This window comes from Musa acuminata, chromosome BXJ2-10, assembly GCF_036884655.1.
Source record: "Musa acuminata AAA Group cultivar baxijiao chromosome BXJ2-10, Cavendish_Baxijiao_AAA, whole genome shotgun sequence".
Taxonomy (NCBI): domain Eukaryota; kingdom Viridiplantae; phylum Streptophyta; class Magnoliopsida; order Zingiberales; family Musaceae; genus Musa; species Musa acuminata.
The window spans coordinates 29,601,691-29,625,218 of NC_088347.1; the positions used below are offsets into that span (position 1 = coordinate 29,601,691).

Sequence of the window (23,528 nt, forward strand, 5' to 3'; positions counted from 1 at the left end):
GTGTACAAAACCATGTAGCTCTTATCGATTGAGGGTATTGTACACGTAAAGTACAATATATGACATAAGAAAAAATTCTTAGGATTATAAGGAACTACATATGTAGACATATAGGAAAATACTTAGAATTATAAGACAGTATCTAAAAGCATATGATAAAGATCATAATAATGACTTCTTTTGATGGGAGTGTAGAATCGTAAACTAGGATGGAGATGGGGGTGACAATAAAGGAACAAAAGAAGTTGCCATGACTAATTTGGAGAAAAGGAAAAGGAAAAAAAGAAAAAGAAAAAGAAAAAGAAGAGGATGAAGGTAATGTAGCGAGGTAAGATGTCGATATCTCAGCATGCTAATTAGGCTTCAAAAGGAGGTAATACGAGGAAGGTAATGTAGCGAGCAGTATGGTTACAACACAATAGAAGTAGGCTTTGAACTACACTAGGATTAATTAGTCTGCTTGAGATATGACTAATCGTCTGCATACGACACTTTTATGTAAAGATCATACCCGACCTATTATTACATTGCCAGTATCCCAATCTCTCAGAGCTGTGAAAGGGCATCAAGCATGGTGTGGCGTGGCGTGCACATGGCTTCCAGTGGCTTTGCTTTGGGCATGGTGAGCCCCCGCCCTTCAGTCATGTCCACCTCCTCCCCCGGAAGCTTCTCCCACTCGAAACAGTGGATCAAGGTCGCGAGTGCCAGCCCAATCACCCGCATGGCGAGGCCTTCCCCGGGGCACTTGCGCCGCCCGGACCCGAACGGAAGCATCCTAAGCCCTGCCTCCTCCTTCCCTAACTCGCACTGGAACCTCTCCGGCTTGAACTCTTGGGGCTCGTCCCAGGTGTTAGGGTCCCTGTGGATGGCCCACGCGTTCACCAACAGCATCGTGCCGCGAGGCACGTCGTAGCCACCGACGGTGCAGTCCTGGGAAGACTCATGGGGCACCAGGAGCGGCCCGGCGGGGTACAGCCGGAGGGTCTCATTGATGATGCAGTTGAGGTATGGGAGATCGGGGATGTCTTCTTCTTCCGCCATGCGCCCTTGGCCGATCTTGGCATCGAGCTCGGCCCCCACCGCGTGCAGGACTTCAGGGTGGTTGAGCAGGAGGCACATGGCCCATTCCATGGTGACGGCCGACGTGTCTGTTCCAGCTGCCAATAGTGACTAAACATGAAAAGAGTGTGCATTATTTCCTTCTCCTCGTGTCTGCCTCTATCACAACCCTCCAATAGGATCAAATTCTATCATTTGTTAGTATGTTATCATTGGAGGTTGAGGGTCATATACTCTTTTTTTTTTTCTTTTTTTTTGTGGCAGTCAATATTTAGTGGGCACGGTAGAAAATTAACTAATAAGATTGTTGCTTCATATGCCGACTTAAGCCATGACTAATATTTTTATTAAAGTGAAGCTAATTATACATTATCCTTCCGTAATTAATTATCTTTACATATAAATTTTTACGTGATAATATTAAGAATTTTATATTTATAAAATAAAATATCAATACTTTTATATAAATTTAAAAAGATATTTTTATAAAATAAAAAAAATAAAAAAATAAATTTTATTAGAACAATGAATAATTTTTGAAATTATAAAGATCAATGTTAAAGATAACTAATCCCTCGAAATGGCGACAGCGATAATTCCGCTGCTCGGTGGGAGATGAACATAGCCGGTAATTCGGCTCCGAGACCGGAGGTGACATAGCCGGTTAACGAGGAAGAAATAAGAAAGAACACGTACCACGATAAGGCCCTTAATTGTGACGTCGGTGTACGTTTCCGGCTCGCTTTCCTGCAAGGACAACATAACGTCGATCACCGTTGTCCTCCCCTCGTCTCCTTTCCCCGCCGCCGCCGCCGCCTCTCGGTTGCGGCAACTCTGACGGCGGCGGACGCGATGACGCTCGATCAGTTCCCCGATTAACGCGTCCCTCCTATGCTGGAGACTCGCGAGCTTCCTCTCATGCCCACGCCAGCCCAGCCTCCGCAGCGCCGGAAAGAAGTCCGCCACGTTTACCGCCCCGCTCACCGCAAACGTCTCCTCCACCACCTCCCGGAATCGCTGCCTCTCGTCCGCGGACTCCCCCTCGATGGCCGTGGCCACCACCCCCATCATCACGTCGTACGCGAGATTGAAGAACCTCGACTTCATCTCCACCCGCCGCGGGCCGGCCGGCCCCGAATCGCCGCCCTCAAGGAAGAGGGACTTCGCGAGCGACCGGACCGCGCCAGTCCGTGAGTCGGAGGACGAGCGGAGGGCGCCCGTGGATAAGAGGTGGACGGCGGATATGCGGCGGAGGTTGCGCCAGTGGGGACCGTAGGGGGACCAGGCGATGGTTGTGCAGCCGTAGCCTAGGATCTGAGCGGCGAGTAGGCGGGGGCGGTTGGCGAAGGCAAGGTCGTGGGCGGTGAAGCACTCTTCCGCGGCGGGAGCGGAGGAGACGAGGAGGACGGGGCGGGATCCGAGGCGGAGGAGTACGACCGGGCCGCGGGCGGCAGCGATGGCAGCGAGGGCGCGGTGGAGCGGGGGCTTGGCGATGAGGTGGAGGTGGCCGATGAAGGGGAACGATGGGGGGCTCGGCGGGGGATTCTTGCGAGCACTCTTCAGCCATCGCCGTGACAGGGATGCGAGCAACAGGACGAGGAGAGGGAAAAGAAGAGAAGAGAGGAAAGTGAGAGAGGAGGCGTCGTCGGCCATACTTGTCCAAGGATGAGCGGTTTTGCAGGGATGGGCTGAAACCAAAGTGATGAAGCAGCCCTGCCTTATATCCTCAAGGATGGGGTTAGGTTATATCCTCAAAGATCACCGTATGTTCACCGCCAAGGGCAACAGAAGCATGTCTGATTTCGTCCCACTTGGAACATATCTATTATCTAAAAAATCGGATATCACCATAAATGTATCATTTAAAAAAATTAATTTCACCCTGATGCAGTCACCGTCTGCCGTGCTTGAATATTCGTCGACAAAAATGAAAAAAAAAATTGAACATTTTCTTGTAAAAAATCAGTTTGAATATATTTGGAGAAACGGCCTCTAACCATTCGATGCAGTGCTTCTTGTATTGGTAACGATCAACGTGTGGTGATGAGAAAAGCTACAGAAATTACTCGCAATCTCAGAGTCGATAACTAAACGCCACTGAAATAAGCAGGAATTTTATTGCTGATAAGAAAACATCAATTGACACGGGAATGAAATTACTTTTTTTTATATTTAAAAAAGACCACACCTGTTAGTGCAAATAACTTTACGTCGTGTCCTCGGGACTAACACGACTTAGTTTGGGTTCGAATGGACGGAGATCTTGTACGACGTTCCTCGACACCGCCAAGGTGGCCGATTACGATGGTCTGGTCGGGACGTTGCGTCGGGTGGGAAGCTTTTCCGCAGCGCCAGGAAGAAGCAACCCCGTCCTTGCACCTGCACACAAGTCGGGTTGAAAGTTCGACCCAACCCCTCCGACGATCAAGTTACTGACGAGAAGTGATATTTCTTTTTCTCTCTCCCCCCCGCCCCCCCCCCCCCATTCGTATATAACTTGAGGGTATTTATAGGGAAGTTTAGTGTTACCTGATGTGTCTGCCCGTAAGAGTAGGATCGTACCGCAGGGCATGGGCGTGCCTCGGTCGTCATTCTCCTCTGTCTCGGCCAAAAGTGTTGGGTCAGACAACGATGAAATCGTTGTCTGAGAGCGGGTGACGTCAGCGCACATCGCGTCGGTATTATTGTCTTCTTCGGACAGAGTGTCGTCCGGGCGTGGCTGACGTCGTGACGCGTCATATCACCATTATTACCTTTATATATATATATATATATATATATATATATATATATATATATATATATATATATATATATATATATATATATATATATGAAGCAGCAATAAAACTTAAATGAGAAAAAAATAAAATCGAACCAGGAAAAGACACAGTGGTGCTCATAGTCTTCTGATGCCGCTTCGTCGAGAACAATAAACTTGTTTTAGACGGAGATGGATTGTGAAGAGGCAAAGACTTACGACTCCCATTGGAATGACGTTCAAGACATTGACGAAGCTGTGAAGTCGAAAATGAAGGGAGAATCCCGCCACATACGCGCCTCTGGATGAGGCTAAATCGTGCACGACGGTAACTGATATGGTAAGTCACCGTCTCCGGGTGCCGTTTCCACCACGGCCACCAAAGGCTGGACCACCCGGACGGCGACCGGCCATTGCACTTGCAGCAGCTTCACCTTGTCAACTCTCAGACTGATCTTATAGTTTAAAATGGGGTACAAATAATCATCAAGGTAACATAGAGTCTCGTTTCTAATGGCTTTTAGCTCTTGGGTTGCATGCCCCGACCAAGTTCCATAGATCCGACTCCGCTCTCCTGGCCAAAACGATATGACTATCACCGACGTTCATTACATACATTGCCTCGCCCCTCATCAGCATCACAAGAACACATGATCCCATCAGTGCCAGCTCGGGATTCGCATATACCATCTCGTTGGACGTATGCAAAGAAGCCTCCTCTATTTTCCTAAGAGCCCTTGAGATCGCCTTCGGTACTGTCCTGTGGTCCATCGCATTGTTGGTGCTCAACTGTGTCAATTGTTCCTTCGACCGCCTGTTTGTTTTCGAACCCTCTTTATTGCAGTCCATGTTGTATTTGCTTCTCTTAATTTTGGTGCTCTACTTTCCTTCTTTGCAACAACCATCGTTGAGCTCCTGTGAGGTGTCAATGGAAGGCTCGCTGGTGTTTTGCGGGTGGTCTCAGAGCAACCCCTTGAGATCCCATTGGATAGCGAGATAGAGATTGATGAGGTAATCGGTGGCGTCGAGGCCATTGAAGTCATCGTAAATGTCGATGAAAACCAAACCATGCTCCTCTAATACAACGACATGCGTTCTGTCCTCTCCAGCCTTGCCCTATGCCCAATGGAGGTTGCCATTTGTGGCATCCATCGAATCTGATTCATCCCCGATGTAGTCAAAGCTTTCATGATCGTTGCGACTACTGTTGACGGTGGTGGAGCTGCTACGGGGATCGGCAGTCGAGTTGAGGTAGGCAATGAGGTTAGGAACTTTGCCGTCATCTAGTTTCTTAGAAGTCTCACGACGTGTGGCTATACGGCTGATCTTGGTGGCGATTTTAGAGAGGTACTTGGTAAAGCAACAGATGAGGGTAAGCATAGTGAGACTATGATGGGTGGCCTGATGGATTGAGAGGCATCGGGTAGGCTGCAACAGAGGTGGTCGAAGGAGGATGACGCGAACGGGAGGCAGTCAAGTGGACCAGAGAAGACATCGGAAATGCATTGGTTCTCTATGGGGCTAGAATGGAATCCTTAATAGAGTTGGTGGCAGTTGGATCCGATGATGCGATAAAGTGAACCGGAGTATCGGGGTTATACAGGGACAAAGGTGAAGGAGGAGGAGCTCTCGAGGGAGGTGACAGTGGAGCAGGCCATCTCATTTTGAAGGATGAACGAAGCAAAAGAGAGAGAGATGGCGGTGTTGGCACTCACGAATTTATCGGAGATAAATCGAAACATGCTGGTGCCCTCATTAGAGTGGTAGATGTGAGAGGAGGAGGTGTTGGAGCGGAGCTAGTGATGTAGAGCACGTCAGGGTTATCATAGACAAAGGAGTGTCCAAGTCCCTCATCGACAAGTTTCGACGTCACAGTGATTACAACAGCAATGGCATTGATGGGGCGACCATCGCTATAGAAGCAATCATTCTATCGCCATTGAAATTACCTTGTTGTGTATCGATTTTGCACCAATCCAACATGTGATGTTACGTGCTGGGTCTTCCATCGATACAGCTAACAATGCTAGAAAAACTAAAATAAATTAATTTTATTTTTATAATTTTGAGAATCTTAATAAATTTTATTATATAAAAATTTGAAGTATAAAAATTATGATATCCTAATATAGAGGGTAAGTAATATGTAATTAGCCATCGAAGGGAATAGAGTCGGACGTTTTTTGAGGGATTGGTGGCAAAGGATGTAACAGGACAGTCGAATAGGATGACACAATGCGCCAACCTCGTTTTTAGATTTATATGGAGTATGATAACACAAGAGATGGTCATGCCTATCTCAGCGTGTAAATTATTAATTAGGCTACAAACACAGGTAAGAGGCCAACCAACAAGAACAAAAGCGTCCATAACGACAAAAGCACACGTATCAGACAACGAACCCAATAGCAGCTTTTTGACGGGAGGAACGTACGTATTTGCCATACTGTTTCCAACTCTCAGAGCTGCGAAAGGGCATCAAGCATGGTGTGGCGCGGCGTACACACGACTTCCAATGGCTTTTCCTTGGGCAGGGATAACCGCTACCCTTCAGTCATGTCCACCTCCTCCCCCGGAAGCTTCTCCCACTCGAAACAGTGGATCAAGGTCGCGAGTGCCAGCCCGATCAGTCGCATGGCCAGGCCTTCTCCGGGGCACTTGCGCCCCCCGGACTCGAACGGAAGCATCCTAAGCCCTGCCACCTCCTTCCCTCCCTTGATGGGATATAAACATGAATAACCTTTGTATAGGAACAAATACTAGAAGATCAAAATACGCAGCGGAATAAAATGGAAACACAATCAAACAGAACACCAAGATATACGTGGAAAACCCCTTCAATGTGAAGGGTAAAAATCACGGGGCAAACTAGAGATAATCCACTATGAGAATAATGAATATACAAATCTCAATCTCTTGCCCAAAACCCAAGCAACAACCACAAGAGAATAACTGGGATACAAGGATCACGTTACTGTCCACAATATCTAAAACCTCCCAAGTAATCACAGCAAGAGCCTACTGTAGATTTGATCTAACCTGAGATGAGAACACTGCTAGATGATTGTGAACAGTCTCTCTGCGTTATCCTTGTCTTCTTCCCTTTCTTTCTCTTCCTTTTCTGCCTTGTTCTCCTTCTTCTCTTTGGAATCTCGTGTCTCCAAAGATCTGCCTCGTTGCTGCCTTTTTATAGCTTTAATCTGCCTCTAAAACGTAGCCACCACACCCCCCTAATCTTAATTAGGGTTAGGTTAAGAGGGGGTGTGAGCTGTGGGCTGATAAAGCCCACATGGGCTGAATATGGGCCATCAGCCCAACAACCTCCCCCTTCAGCCCATAAGGGAGGCTGTCCCATGACTCCTCAATGTGAAGCCATACCGACCAACTGTCGGCATATCTCCTATCTTTCTTTTGTTAAGGTCTTCGTCAACATGTCTGCTCCGTTGTCATCTGTATGAATTTTCTGAAGCTGCAACTGCTTCTCTTCAAATACATTTCGAATCCAGTGGTATCTGACATCTATATGCTTTGACTTGGAATGAAACATTGAGTTCTTACACAAATGGATGGCACTCTGGCTATCACAATGCACTACATAATTTTCCTGTTTCAGCCCCAATTCTTGTAAGAATTCTTTCATCCATAACATTTCTTTGCATACCTCTGTAGCAGCAATATATTCTGCTTCTGTGGTGGAGAGAGCAATACACCTTTATAACCTGGATTGCCATGACACAGCTCCCCCTGCAAAAGTAAGTACATAACCTGAAGTAGACTTCCTCGTATCTATATCTCTTGCCATATCTGCATCTGTGTAACCTGTTAACGCAGGTGGTCCACCTCCAAAGCTTAAACAAACCTTAGAGCTCCCTCTGAGATATCTAAAAATCCACTTCACTGCTGCCCAGTGCTCTTTGCCTGGATTTGCAAGAAATCTGCTAGTAACACCCACTGCATATGCGATGTCCGGCCTCGTACATACCATTGCATACATTAAACTTCCAACTGCTGAAGCATAAGGAACCTTTTGCATTTTCTCCTTCTCCTCATCACTTGACGGACTCTGTTCTGAGCACAACTTGAAGTGACCTGCAAGAGGAGAACCAACTGGCTTAGCATTGCTCATACTAAATCTTTCCAATACCTTCTCGATGTATTTCTCCTGTGACAACCAAATCTTCTTGTTTTTCCTGTCACGAGAAATCTGTATGCCTAGTATTTGCTTTGCTGGCCCCATGTCCTTCATTGCAAAAGACTCACTCAGTTCCTTCTTCAACCTGTCAATTTTAGACATATCTTTTCCAAGAATAAGCATGTCATCAACATAAAGTAAGAGAATAATAAAATTCTCACCAAACCATTTGATGTACACACAATGATCTGAAGCCGTTCTTTTGTATCCATTTTCTGTCATAAATGAATCAAACTTTCTGTACCACTGTCTTGGAGCTTGCTTTAGCCCATACAAGCTCTTCTTCAACTTGCAGACAAAATTATCTTTACCTTTGACTTTGAAGCCTTCTGGTTGCTCCATATAAATTTTCTCCTCCAAATCACCATGAAGGAAAGCTGTCTTCACATCTAACTGCTCAACCTCCAAGTCCTGGCTAGCAGCAATACCAAGAGCAACACGAATAGAAGACATTTTAACAACAGGAGAAAATATCTCTTCAAAGTCAATACCTTTCTTTTGACCAAAGCCTTTCACAACCAATCTAGCTTTGTACTTTGGTTGAGAACAATATTCTTGAGTCTTCAACCTAAAAACCCACTTGTTCTTCAAGGCCTTCATTCCATTTGGTAGCAGCACCAAATCATAAGTGTGGTTCTTCTGAAGAGCATCAATCTCTTCCTGCATAGCAACTAACCACTTCTCTTTTTGCTCACTCTCAACTGCTTCCTGGTAACTCTCTGGTTCACCTGCATCAGTAAGCATCACATACTCATCTGTAGAGTATCTTCTGGAAGGTTGACGTTGTCTAGAAGATCTTCTCAATTGAGGTTCTGCGGGAACTTGCTCTCCTACTTCTTCTTGCTCAACATGTCCTGCAGGTAAATCAATATCAGGCTCTACACTATTTTCCTGCACATCTCCCCCATCACCCTGATATACTGGAGGAATAACTGGGTCACAATCTGCTAATCCTTCTACAGAAGTCTTGGCTGGTGCCTTCTTCTTCAAATCCTCAAAGGTTTGATCCTCAAAGAAGACCACATCTCTACTCCTGAACACCTTCTGCTTTTCTGGATCCCAAAGCCTGTAACCAAACTGATCATGTGAGTAACCAAGAAAAATACATTCTTTAGACTTACCATCTAGCTTGGACCTCTCATTATCTAGAACATGTGCAAATGCACGACAACCAAACACTCTCAAATGCCTGTAGGAAACATCTTTCCCTGACCATACATGCTCTGCAACATCACCATCTAGGGTTGTACATGGTGATAAGTTGATCACATCAACTGCAGTCCTCAAAGCCTCATCCCAAAACCTTTTGGGTAGCTTGGCCTGTGAAAGCATACATCTGATCTTTTCCATGATGGTGCGATTCATCCTCTCTGCAATTGCATTATGCTGAGGTGTACCAGGAACTGTCATCTCATGTTGGATCCCATGCGACCTGCAATAGTCATTAAACAATCCCATATACTCACCACCATTATCTGATCTTATGCATTTCAATTTCCTTTCTGTCTCCCTTTCAACCCTGGCATGAAACTCTTTGAAGACATTAATAACCTGATCTTTGGTCTTCAAAGCATAAGCCCAAACTTTCCTGGAAAAATCATCTATAAAAGTGACAAAATAAAGTGCACCACTTATACCAAGAACATCAACAGATCCACCAGGAGTTTTTGTCCTCAAAGGACCACATGCATCTGTATAAACACGGTCCAAGGCATGCATTTTTCTAGACAAAGCAGCACTAGCAAATGAAACTCTATGTTGTTTACCAGCCAAACAATCAATACAAGGGTTCAGATGTATACCTCTGAGATCTGGTAATACCTCTCTCTTGGAAAGAGCTTGCAGCCCCTTCTCGCTCATGTGTCCCAATCGCCTATGCCACAACTCCATACTGAAGTCTTTCTCTGTAGCATTTAACTGCTCACCATAAGCTTTAGCCTGCAACCTGTACAAAGTATGACATTTCTTTCCATTAGCTATAACAAGAGAACCCTTACTGAGCTTCCATTGCCCTCTGTGAAATCTGCTTTCATACTCTTCATCATCTAGTCTTCCAACTGAAATTAAATTTAGCCTCAAGTCAATCACATGCCTCACATCCTTAAGTACCAACTTACAGCCAAGGTTGGTCTTTAAATGGATATCACCCATGCCAATGATGTCTGCTGTGCCACAATTGCCCATCTTGACAACACCAAAGTTTCCAGACCTGTATGTAGCAAAAAACTCCCTCCGTGGTGTAGCATGATAAGAAGCACTTGTGTCAATCACCCACTCAAGATCCTGACACACACAAGAAAAAATATCATCAGAAGGAGACAAAATCAAATAATCACCACCCTGCACTGTAGCTGTAGTATTATCCTTTGACTCTGTAGACTCCACTTCTTTTCCCTTTTTCTTGTTCTTCTTAGGTTGCTTACATTGGTTCTTGTAATGTCCTTTCTCACCACAGTTATAGCAAACAATATCTTTTCTTGATCTTGACTTGCTCCTACCCATACGTGAACTGCTTCTAGACTTTGACCTTCCTCTGTTCTCTGAGATAAGTGCCTGTGAATCATTCTGAGATGTTGCCGAACTCTTTCTTCTCAACTCCTCATTCAACAAACTGCTTGCTACTTGACTCATAGTGACAATACCATCTGGCGCAGAATTACTAAGGGAAACCACCAGTGTCTCCCAACTTTCTGGTAATGAACTGAGAAGTAACAATGCCTGCAACTCATCATCAAGAGACATTCTCATAGAGGATAACTGGTTAGTAATACTCTGCATTTCATTCAAATGCTCAGCAATAGAAGCACCCTCTCTATATTTTAGGTTCACAAGTTTTCTGATCAAAAAAGCTTTGTTGCCAGCTATTTTTCTTTCATAGAGACTTTCCAATTTTTTCCAAAGAGAATATGCAGAAATTTCAGTAGAAACATGGTGAAATACACTATCATCAAGCCACTGTCTAATAAATCCAATTGTTTTTCGATCTAACCTCTTCCACTCATCATCTATCATAGTTGTAGGTTTTGCACTATCCCCTTGCAAAGGTCCATACAAATCTTTGCAATACAAGAGATCTTCCATTCTTGGTTTCCATATCATCCAATTATTTCCATTTAAACTAATCATGCGAGAAATATTACTGGCCTCCATGTTCAAATACAAAAATTAAATCACCAAAACCCCGCTCTGATACCAGTTGATGGGGATATAAACAGGAATAACCTTTGTATAGGAACAAATACTAGAAGACCAAAATACGCAGCGGAATAAAATGGAAACACAATCAAACAGAACACCAAGATATACGTGGAAAACCCCTTCAATGTGAAGGGTAAAAACCACGGGGCAAACTAGAGATAATCCACTATGAGAATAATGAATATACAAATCTCAATCTCTTGCCCAAAACCCAAGCAACAACCACAAGAGAATAACTGGGATACAAGGATCACGTTACTGCCCACAATATCTAAAACCTCCCAAGTAATCACAGCAAGAGCCTACTGTAGATTTGATCTAACCTGAGATGAGAACACTACTAGATGATTGTGAACAGTCTCTCTGCGTTGTCCTTGTCTTCTTCCCTTTCTTTCTCTTCCTTTTCTGCCTTGTTCTCCTTCTTCTCTTTGGAATCTCGTGGCTCCAAAGATCTGCCTCGTTGCTGCCTTTTTATAGCTTTAATCTGCCTCTAAAACGCAGCCACCACACCCCCCTAATCTTAATTAGGGTTAGGTTAAGAGGGGGTGTGAGTTGTAGGCTGATAAAGCCCACATGGGCTGAATATGGGCCATCAGCCCAACATCCCTCGCACTGGAACCTCTCCAGCTTGAACTCCTCGGGTTCGTCCCATGTGTTAGGGTCCCTGTGGATGGCCCACGCGTTCGCCAAAAGCATTGTGCCGCGAGGCACATCATAGCCACCGACGGTGCAATCCCGGGAAGATTCATGGGGCATCAGGAGCGGCACAGCGGGGTACAGTCGGAGGGTCTCATTGATGATGCAGTTGAGGTAGGGGAGATTGGGGATGTCTTCTTCTTCCGCCATGCGCCCTTGGCCGATCTTGGCATCGAGCTCGGCCGTCGCCGCATGCAGGACTTCAGGGTCGTTGAGCAGGAGGCACATGGCCCATTCCATGGTGACGGCCGACGTGTCTGTTCCTGCTGCCAGTAATTCCTACACATGACAGTAGTGTGTGTGTGTATTATTTACTATTTAAGAATTAGTGGATACAAAATAAATGATTATTTACTAATTCTTAGAACTTAATTATTTTTACTAAAAGTATAAAGCAGCTCGACATCACAACAGAATTGTGGTGAGGGATGTAATCCCTCTTCTAATACCTCTCGCCGGCCATCAATGCACTTTAGTCGTGAATCGAAGCGGGGAGATGGACGTAACCGCAAGATTACGAATAGCGAAGAAACGACACGTACCGCAATGAGGCCCTTAATGGTGACGTCGGTGTAAGTTCCCGGATCGCTCTCCTCCAAAGACAACATAACGTCGATCACCGTTGCCCTCCCCTTATCTCCGTTCCCTATCGCCGCCGCTGCCTCTCCGTTGCTGCCACTCCAACGCCGGCGGACGCGATGACGCTCAATCAGTTCTCCGATTAGTGCGTCTCTGCTCTGTTGGAGCCTCGCGAGCTTCCTCTCCGGCCCGTGCCACCCCAGCCTCCGCAGCGCCGGAAAGAAGTCCGCCACGTTTGCCGCCCCGCTCACCACAGACGTCTCCTCCACTATCTCCCGGAAACGCTGCCTCTCCCCAGCGGACTCCTCGAGGGCCGTGGCCACCATCCCCATCAGCACGTCGTACGCCAGATTGAAGAACCTCGACTTCATCTCCACCCGCCGCGGACCGCCCGGCTCAGAATCTCCGGGCTCGAGGAATAGGGCCTTAGCGAGCGACCGGATCACGCGGGTCCGTGAGTCGGAGGACGAGCGAAGGACGACCGAGAATAAGAGGTGGATGATGAGGATATAAAGAGGAATAACCTTTGTATATAAACAAATACTAGAAGACCATAATACGCAACGAAATAAAATTGAAACACAATCAAACAAAACACCAAGATATACGTGGAAAACCCCTTCAATGTGAAGGGTAAAAACCACGGGGCAAACTAGAGATAATCCAGAATAATGAATATACAAATCTCAATCTCTTGCCCAAAACCCTAGCAACAACCACAAGAGAATAACTGGGATATAAGGATTACGTCACTGCCCACAATATCTAAAACCTTCCCAAGTAATCACAGCAAGAGTCTACTGTAGATTTGATCTAACCTGAGATGAGAACACTGCTAGATGATTGAGAACAGTCTCTCTGCGTTGTCCTGTCTTCTTTCCTTTCTTTCTCTTGTTTTTCTGCCTTGTTCTTCTCTCTTTGTTGCTACGAGGATGTCAACGTTGATGCCCACGTTGCTGCCTTTTTCTACCTCTTTTCTGCTTCTAAAACGCAGCCCTCACACCCCCCTTCAGCCCAACAACCTCCCCCTTCAGCCCATAAGGGAGGCTGTCACATGACTCCTCAATGTGAAGCCATGCCGACCAACTGTCGGCATATCTCTTGTCTTTCTTTTGGTAAGGTCTTCGTCAACATGTCTGCTCCGTTGTCATCTGTATTAATTTTCTGAAGCTGCAACTGCTTCTCTTCAAATACATTTCGAATCCAGTGGTATCTGACATCTATATGCTTTGACTTGGAATGAAACATTGGGTTCTTACACAAATGGATGGCACTCTGGCTGTCACAATGCACTACATAATTTTCCTGTTTCAGCCCCAATTCTTGTAAGAATTCTTTCATCCATAACATTTCTTTGCATACCTCTGTAGCAGCAATATATTCTGCTTCTGTGGTGGAGAGAGCAATACACCTTTGTAACCTGGATTGCCATGACACAGCTCCCCCTGCAAAAGTAAGTACATAACCTGAAGTGGACTTCCTCGTATCTATATCCCTTGCCATATCTGCATCTGTGTAACCTGTCAACATAGGTGGTCCACCTCCAAAGCTTAAACAAACCTTAGAGCTCCCTCTGAGATATCTAAAAATTCACTTCACTACTGCCCAGTGCTCTTTGCCTGGATTTACAAGAAATCTGCTAGTAACACCCACTGCATATGCGATGTCTGGCCTCGTACATACTATTGCATACATTAAACTTCCAACTGCTGAAGCATAAGGAACCTTTTGCATTTTCTCCTTCTCCTCATCACTTGACGAACTCTGTTCTGAGCACAACTTGAAGTGACCTGCAAGAGGAGAACCAACTGGTTTTGCATTGCTCATACTGAATCTTTCCAATACCTTCTCGATGTATTTCTTCTGTGACAACTAAATCTTCTTGTTTTTCCTGTCACGAGAAATCTGCATGCCTAGTATTTGCTTTGCTGGCCCCATGTCCTTCATTGCAAAAGACTCACTCTGTTCCTTCTTCAACCTGTCAATTTTAGACATATCTTTCCCAAGAATAAGCATGTCATCAACATAAAGTAAGAGAATAATAAAATCCTCACCAAACCATTTGATGTACACACAATTATCTGAAGTCGTTCTTTTGTATCTATTTTCTGTCATAAATGAATCAAACTTTCTGTACCACTGTCTTGGAGCTTGCTTTAGCCCATACAAGCTCTTCTTCAACTTGCAAGCAAAATTATCTTTACCTTTGACTTTGAAGCATTCTGGTTGCTCCATATAAATTTCCTCCTCCAAATCACCATGAAGGAAAGCTGTCTTCACATCTAACTACTCAACCTCCAAGTCCTGGCTAGCAGCAATACCAAGAGCAACACAAATAGAAGACATTTTAACAACAGGAGAAAATATCTCTTCAAAGTCAATACATTTCTTTTTACCAAAGCCTTTCACAACCAATCTAGCTTTGTACTTTGGTTGAGAACAATATTCGAGTCTTCAACCTAAACACCCACTTGTTCTTCAAGGTCTTCATTCCATTTGGTAGCAGCACCAAATCATAAGTGTGGTTCTTCTGAAGAGCATCCATCTCTTCCCGCATAGCAACTAACCACTTCTCTTTCTGCTCACTCTCAACTGCTTCCTGGTAACTCTCTAGTTCACCTGCATCAGTAAGTATCACATACTCATCTGTAGAGTATCTTCTGGAAGGTTGACGTTGTCTAGAAGATCTTCTCAACTGAGGTTCTGCGGGAACTTGCTCTCCTACTTCTTCTTGCTCAACATGTCCTGTAGGTAAATCAACATCAAGCTCTACACTATTTTCTTGCACATCTCCCCCATCACCCTGATATACTGGAGGAATAACTGGGTCACAATCTGCTAATCCTTCTGCAGAAGTCTTGGCTGGTGCCTTCTTTTTCAAATCCTCAAAGGTTTGATCCTCAAAGAAGACCACATCTCTGCTCCTGAATACCTTCTGCTTTTCTGGATCCCAAAGCCTGTAACCAAATTGATCATGTGAGTAACCAAGAAAAATACATTCTTTAGACTTACCATCCAGCTTGGACCTCTCATTATCTGGAACATGTGCAAATGCACGACAACTAAACACTCTCAAATGCCTGTAGGAAACATCTTTCCCTGACCATACATGGTCTGCAACATCACCATCTAGGGCTGTACATGGTGATAAGTTGATCACATTAACTGCAGTCCTCAAAGCCTCATCCCAAAACCTTTTGGGTAGCTTGGCCTGTGAAAGCATACATCTGATCTTTTCCATGATGGTGCGGTTCATCCTCTCTGCAATTGCATTATGCTGAGGTGTACCAGGAACTGTCATATCATGTTGGATCCTATGTGACCTGCAATAGTCATTAAACAATCCTGTATACTCACCACCATTATCTGATCTTATGCATTTCAATTTCCTTTCTGTCTCCCTTTTAACCTTGGCATGAAACTCTTTGAAGACATTAATAACCTGATCTTTGGTCTTCAAAGCATAAGCCCAAACTTTCCTGAAAAAATCATCTATAAAAGTGACAAAACAAAGTGCACCACTTATACCAAGAACATCAACAGATCCACTAGGAGTTTTTGTCCTCAAAGGACCACATACATCTGTATAAACACGGTCTAATGCATGCATTTTTCTAGACAAAGCAGCACTAGCAAATGAAACTCTATGTTGTTTACCAGCCAAACAATCAATACAAGGGTTCAGATGTATACCTCTGAGATATGGCAATACCTCTCTCTTGAAAAGAGCTTGCAGCCCCTTCTCGCTCATGTTATGACATTTCTTTCCACTAGCTATAACAAGAGAACCCTTACTGAGCTTTCATTGCCCTTTGTGAAATCTGCTTTCATACTCTTCATCATCTAGTCTTCCAATTGAAATTTAATTCAGCCTCAAGTCAACCACATGCCTCACATCCTTAAGTACCAACTTGCAGCCAAGGTTGGTCTTTAAATGGATATCACCCATGCCAATGATGTCTGTTGTGCCATAGTTGCCCATCTTGACAACACCAAAGTTTCCAGACCTGTATGTAGCAAAAAATTCCCTCCGTGGTGTAGCATGGTAAGAAGCACCTGTGTCAATCACCCACTCAAGATCCTGACACACACAAGAAAAAATATCATCAGAAGGAGACAAAATAGTTGTAGTATTATCCTTTGACTCTGTAGACTCCACTTCTTTTCCCTTTTTCTTTTTCTTCTTAGGTTGCTTACATTGGTTCTTATAATGTCCTTTCTCACCACAGTTATAGCAAACAATATCTTTTCTTGATCTTGACTTGCTCCTACCTGTTATGGTAAATAACTTTTTTAGCCGTGGCCTCGGGGCCGATGCGGCTGGTTCCGGGGTCCGAATGGCCGGGAGCGAGCGTGACGCCCTTCGGGGTTTCCTAGCGGTCGAGCACGATGGTTCGGGCCGGTATATCGGATTGGGAGGAAGCTCCGCCGCAGCACCTGGAAGAGTCGACACCGTCTCGTACCTGCACAAAGGTCGGGTCGGAAGCTCGGCCCAACCCCTCTGACGACCAAGTCAGACAATGTGGAGAGGGTTTTTGTGGAATAGATGTCTCCGAGTGTGTTATGCTTGTGTTTGTTATCCCCCCCCCCCCCCCCCCCCCTTCGTTCAGAACTCCGGGGTATTTATAGACGAGTTTGATGTTACCTGATGTGCCTGCTTGCAGGGGCAGGGTAACTCCTCCCGCGGCATCTGACATCACTACCGGGGTTGCGTGGAGAACTGTGCTACCGCAGGGTATGGGCAAGGGTCGGTCGTCGTCCTCCTTTGCCTCGGTCAAGCGCGCGTGGTCAGACAACGAGGAAGTCGTTGCCTGAGAGCGGGTGACACCAGCGCATGTCGAGTCAGCATTATTGCCTTCCAGTCATTGGGCAGAGTGGAGCCCGGGTGAGGCCGACGTCGTGACATATCATGTCGCCATTATTTCCCCTATCATGTTCTCCCCCCGGAAGAAGCTATGCGTCGGCTTTTGCCATTGGGGGGAGTCCGAGGCATGGCTTTGTCCCTTGGTGTTTGCAATAGCCTCAGGCGACATGAGGTGGAGCTTGTCTCGAGTGGGCAAGCGAGAGTATAGAGTCGAGGGTGACGGTGTAGGCGGGCTGTTCGCGCGGGTGTGTCTGAGGTCCGCACATGTGTGGTCTCGGGCGACGCAAAGCCGAGAGCCGAGGAGCACGACGCAGGTGGGCTGGCCGCGCAGGTGTGGTCTCGGGCGGTGCAAAGTCGAAGAGCCGAGGAGCACGATGCAGGCGGGCTGACTGCGCAGGTGTGGTCTCGGGCGGCGCAAAGCCGAGAGCCGAGGAGCACGACGCAGGCGGGCTAGCCGCGCAGGTGTGGTCTCGGGCGGCGCAAAGCCGAAGAGCCGAGGAGCACGATGCAGGCGGGCTGGCCGCGCAGGTGTGGTCTCGGGTGGCGCAAAGTCGAAGAGCCGAGGAGCACGACGCAGGCGGGCTGGCCGCGCAAGTGTGGTCTTGGGCGGCGCAAAGCCGAAGAGCTGAGGAGCAAGACGCAAACGGGCTGGCTGCGCAGGTGTGGTCTCGGGTGGCGCAAAGCCGAAAAGCCGAGGAGCACGACGCAGGCAGGCTGGCCGCGCAGGTGTGGTCTCGGGCGGCGCAAAGCCGAAGAGCCGAGGAGCACGACGCAGGCGGGCTGGCCGCGCAGGTGTGGTCTCGGGCGACGCAAAGCCGAAGAGCCGAGGAGCAAGACGCAGATGGGCTGGCCGCGCAGGTGTGGTCTCGGGCGGCGCAAAGCCGAAGAGCCGAGGAGCACGACGCAGGCGGGCTGGCCGCGCAAGTGTGGTCTCGGGCGGCGCAAAGCCGAAGAGCTGAGGAGCACGACGCAGGCGGGCTGGCCGTGCAGGTGTGGTCTCGGGCGGCGCAAATCCGAAGAGCCGAGGAGCACGACGCAGGCAGGCTGGCCGCGCAAGTGTGGCCTCGGGCGACGCAAAGCCGAAGAGCCGAGGAGCACGACGCAAGCGGGCTGGCCGTGCAGGTGTGGTCTCGGGCGGCGCAAAGCCGAAGAGCCGAGGAGCACGACGCAGGCGGGCTGGCCGCGCAGGTGTGGTCTCGGGCGGCGCAAAGCCGAAGATGCGAGGAGCACGACGCAGGCGTGGTCTCGGGTCGCTTTAAATTCGGCGGCGGCGCGGATAAAAAAGGCTACCGCATTTAATTTTGTTTCCTGAAGGGAGGGGGGGGGGGGGGGGGGGGGTTGGTCGCCGTCGTCGCACATCTTCGGGCGTCGATATCGAGGCGTCCGAGTGCTGCCGCTTCTGGGGGCTGCCACGTCATACTTTCATTAAGGTGGAGCGTCTTTGGGCGTCTTCCGATGCGACGTGACGGGTACGCACGTGCGTGGGTGTGCTACCGCCCGCTCTCGGGAGTCGATGGGACGCTGGTTCTGGTGGGATATCTTCTTTAAATAGCGGATGCCTGACTTTACCTCCACCTCTTGCTACTGTGTTCCCCCCTTCGAGTCCTACTGTTGCCTCCCCAGTCTTCTCCTTGGCCTTCTGCATAGTTTTCCCTTCTTTCTAAGGTTAGTTGAGATGTCGCCATCTTCTTCTTCCTCTCCGTCTTCTCCTGTCCTCGGAACTGGGGAGGGAAATCCCCCTCCGTCCCCCGTCGAATCGTCTGACGGGGAAGCGGCACGAGCCCTCGAGGCTTTGATGTGGCCGCACGACATCGACTCCACCGTGAGTGGGTCTTTGCTGGAGGGACTCCGTGAGTGCTACAGTATCCCGGAGGACCATATCCTTAGTGCCCCTGAGCCGGGACAACGGGCATACGACCCAGTCCCGAGGGGCTTCGCGTTTTCCTCTTCATCCTCTCATCGTGTCCTGCCTGTCTCTCTGGCGGATTTCACCATCTCAGGTGGCGCCGAACTCTTGGCGCTACCTAGTGGTATTCCTGGGGGAATGTCACTATGCCAATATCACCCCCACCCTTAACCTTTTTCTCTTATGTTATCGCCTCTGCAAAGGTTCGGGGGGTTATTTCCTGTCGGCCCGGACGGGTTTTCGTGTCGGGGGTGCCCCTTCCAGTAACAAAGGATGGAAGGGGAGGTTTTTTTACATTAGCTGCGCAAAGGATTGGGGCTTCGGGGTTCGGTGGTCCGCGAGGGCGGTTGACAACCCCACCCCTCGTTTGGGCGAAGCAGAGCGCCAAGCTCAGGGGAGGCTCAGAGAGATTCTCCCCAGGTCGCAGGCCATCCGAACCATGACCGAGCGATGGTTGGTTGAGGCGGGCCTTAGTCCGATGCCTCTGTGTACGTTGGCGACGTTTGGCTCGGGGGTTTGTGTGGTTGATTTTGGGTACTAACATTTTCCGCCTCTTGCAGAAATGGTGAATCTCCGGTCGCTTCTGGGGGATCAAGCGTCGCAATCCCCTCCTCCAGCTCCGCCGGCCGAAGAGCAACCCCCTCTCCCAGTTCCGACCGCCCCGCAACCCGGCTCGGCGGACGCCCCATTAGAGGTCGAGGCTGGACGCCCTTCGAAGAAGTCGAAGACAACCCTATCGAAGGGGCCTGAGGCGGGTTTTCGTCGAGGTGGGGCCGGGCCCAGTCGGCGGGTGGCTGGGAAGGGTCTTCGCCCTGTCTCCGTACGCGACCTGTGCCGCTCCCAGCCGGGGATGGGGAGCCGTTCCTGACGTGACTGGCGAGTGAGATCCCGCCGGGGGAGCCTCGCGAGCCCCTGGTCGCCCGCTGGGAGGGCTTGTCCCGGGGGGATCGAGTGTGGGCCAGAGGGGATCCCTCTGCAGCGTTCCTCCGAGGCGCGCTTCATCCCGACATGGCTCGGGACTTGTACATCCTGCCCTCGGAGGTGCTGCTTAATAAGTCCGCCCAATCGCTGACCTGGGTGAGTACGTCTCCTCTTTTCAGGTTCGTCTGGTCGACGCCGTCCTTCTTGACCCGTTTCTCCTTTTGTAGTGCCTTCACTACGCGACGGCCCTGATGGACAGGGTGCGGGACGCCGGCCAGGTTATCGGGGGCCTCGCCAGCCGCAACGCGGAGCTTCATCACCAGGTCGAGGAGGTTTGAGCCAGGGCTGACCCGGAGGCTGTAGCGGCCACTGAAAGGCGTGCTATAGATTCCGAAGTAGAGGTGGTTCGCCTTCGGTCAGAGCTCGAGGCTTCTAAGAAAGCGAACGAGGAACTCCAAAAAGTAATAAGGGTGGAGTGGACCGAACTCCGCCTGGTGAAGACGGAGGCGAGCGTCCTTAGCAAAAAGCTGGAGGAGGCGACGACCGAAGCGAGGACGGCCTCAGAGGCCCTGGCGGAGGAGGCCCGTCTTCGACCTGCCAAGGACAAGGAGCTCCTCGAAGCGTACAAGAGGTCCGAGGGGTTCAAACTCGGGCTAACGCGGACGGGGCGAGTGTCCTTTGAATATGGATACTGAGTAGTCACGTCCCGTTTCCGTGCTCGTCACCCTGGTCTTGAGGTGGAGGAGGACCCTTTCACCCCCCATCCCGAGGACCTAGGGGTAGACATGCCCAAGGAGGTCCCCTTTGACGATCGCCTGGAGGTCCCCCAACAATAAGAAAAATCCTTGTATTTTTGTTTTTTTGTAAGTCGCTAGTCGGCTTTTGTAAGTCGGGTCTTGTAAGTTGGTTTGCTCTTTAAAAAGGAAACCTTTTCTTCTTCTCCCGTGCATCGCTCTTTCCTTCTTTTCCTAAGCAAAAACTTCTTTTTCTTCAAACGGAAAGTTTCTTTGTTTTTAGACAAAGAATTTCTTAAGGTTCCAGACATTCCAGGTCCTCGGTAAGGGAGAACCGTTCGTTGTCGTGAGCCGGTAAGTACCCGGTCGGATTACCTCGACGACCCGATAAGGTCCCTCCCACTTTGGGGCGAGCTTACCCCTCGCTTGGGTTGGACGCCATTTTGGTTATTGCTTGAGTTTAACATACCATGACTGTCACAGTAAACAGTATATCCTCCCCACGACCTGTTGAGGTAGGGGAGATTGGGGATGGGTGGATTGTCGAATGAATGCCAGTCGCATTCACAGGTCGTGGGGAGGTCATCAGCCCACGGCCCGTCACGCAAAGGACGCACGGCCTGCGCCCCTACTAAGAACAATCCCTTGGCAGGGAGTTCGTCGGGATCAGCCTGAGGATCCCTCGACATTCGGCCCTCCTTCTAGCGCCAATCTGTTATGGTAAATAACTTTTTTAGTCGTGGCCTCGGGGGCCGACGCGGCTTGGTTCGGGTCCGAATACGTGGGGATCCGACGCAGCGTTCCTTGGGGCCGCCGGGGTGGCCGATCGCGGTGATCTGGATGTCCCATCAGCGGGAGAGCTCCGCTGCAACGTCGGGGAAGAGGCATCCTCGCCTTCGTTCCTGCACACAAGTCGGGTCGGAGGCTCGGCCCGACCCCTCCGACGATCAAGTCAGATCATGTGGAAGGGAGCTTTTCTAGTGAAGAAGTGTCCCCATGTTCGTTTAGAACTCCGGAGTATTTATAGATGAGTTTGATGTTACCTGATGTGCCCGCTTGCAGGGGTAGGACAATATCTCGCGTGGCGTCTGACATTGCCACTGGGGTTGCGTGGAGAACCGGGCTACCGCAGGGTATGGGCGAGCCTCGGTCGACGTGCTCTCATGCCTCGGCCGAGCACACGGGGTCAAATGCTGAGGTTGTTGGCTGAGAGCTGGTGACGTTGGCGCACATCAAGTCGGCATTAATGCTTGCTTCCTCGGGCAGTGCATCCATCTGGCGTGGTTGACGTCGTGGCGCGTCACGTTGCCATTTTTGCCCTTATCAGGTGGCTATGATGTGCCACGCGGCACAATGCTTTTGGCGAACGCGTGGGCCATCCACAGGGACCCTAACACATGGGACGAACCCGAGGAGTTCAAGCCGGAGAGGTTCCAGTGCGAGGGAGGGAAGGAGGTGGCAGGGCTTAGGATGCTTCCGTTCGGGTCCGGGCGGCGCAAGTGCCCCGGAGAAGGCCTGGCCATGCGAGTGATCGGGCTGGCACTCGCGACCTTGATCCACTGTTTCGAGTGGGAGAAGCTTCCGGGGGAGGAGGTGGACATGACCGAGGGGCTGGGGCTAACCATGCCCAAGGCAAAGCCATTGGAAGTCGTGTGCACGCCACGCCACACCATGCTTCATGCTCTTTCACAGCTCTGAGAGTTGGCATACAGTGTGGCTAATACGTACGTTCCTCCGGTTAAAAAGCTGCTTGTGGGTTCGTTGTCTGATACCTGTGCTTTAGTAGTTATCGACGCCTTTGCTCGTGTCGGTTTGCGTCTTCCCTGTGTTTGTCGCCTAATTAATAATTTACATGCTGAGATAGGTATGACCGTCTCTTGTATCATCGTACTCGACATAAATCTAAAAACGAGGTTGGCGCATTGTGTCATACTATTTCAGTGTCCTGTTACATCCATTCCGACCAATCCATCAAAGAATGCTGTACTCTGTTTCCTTCGATGATTGAACTAATTACATATTACTTAACTCTATACTAGGATATCATAATTTTTATATTTAAAAAAATTATATTAAGACTTTCATAATTATAAAAGTAAAATAATTTATCTTATTTTTCAAATATCGTTGATTACACAGATGAAAGATTCAGTATATAACATCACATGCTGGATTGATGTAAAATCTATAAACAACAAGGTAATGGACGATTGCTTCTACAACGATGATCACCCCATCGACACCATAGTTGCTATGATCGTTGTGGCATCGAAGCCTATCAATGAGGGCCTTGGGTACTTCTTTGCCTACATTAACCTTGACATGCCTCACCTCACTAACTTCGACTCTAACGCCTCCTCCTCCCACATTCACCACTCCGATGTTAGCGCCACCATAGGCACCACCATGTTCTAATCTATTTCATGTGTGTCTGTGAGTGCTAATGCTGCCACCCTTCTCTCCTTTGCGTTGTTCATCCATTGAAACGAGCTAGCCTGCTCCTCTCCTTTGCTGCCTTCTTTGATAGCTCCTCCTCCTCCTTCACCTTTGTCCCTCTGCAACCCCAACACTCCAATTCAATCTCCCAGTCCATCGGATCTAACTGCCACTACTTTAGC

The 23,528-nt window shown here is 48.5% G+C and overlaps 3 protein-coding genes across 3 annotated transcripts; 1 reads left to right on the forward strand and 2 right to left on the reverse strand.

Annotated features, from left to right (window-relative positions):
* Positions 1-425: 425 nt before the first annotated feature.
* Positions 426-2,835, reverse strand: LOC135625016 (cytochrome P450 81Q32-like). Its single transcript, XM_065129205.1, has 2 exons — positions 1,756-2,835; positions 426-1,170 (listed from the first exon to the last, which is right to left on the reverse strand). The coding sequence occupies exons 1-2, from the start codon at positions 2,710-2,712 to the stop codon at positions 547-549; spliced, it is 1,581 nt and encodes a 526-aa protein (XP_064985277.1). The 5' UTR covers positions 2,713-2,835; the 3' UTR covers positions 426-546.
* A 3,528-nt stretch (positions 2,836-6,363) lies between these two features.
* Positions 6,364-12,856, reverse strand: LOC135625763 (cytochrome P450 81Q32-like). Its single transcript, XM_065130855.1, has 3 exons — positions 12,449-12,856; positions 11,784-12,185; positions 6,364-6,534 (listed from the first exon to the last, which is right to left on the reverse strand). Exons 1-3 carry the CDS (start codon positions 12,854-12,856, stop codon positions 6,364-6,366), a joined length of 981 nt encoding a protein of 326 aa, XP_064986927.1.
* A 9,407-nt stretch (positions 12,857-22,263) lies between these two features.
* On the forward strand, positions 22,264-22,608 carry LOC135625764 ((+)-piperitol/(+)-sesamin synthase CYP81Q2-like). The gene has a single exon (XM_065130856.1). The coding sequence runs from the start codon at positions 22,264-22,266 to the stop codon at positions 22,606-22,608; it is 345 nt and encodes a 114-aa protein (XP_064986928.1).
* The last annotated feature ends 920 nt before the right edge of the window (positions 22,609-23,528 follow it).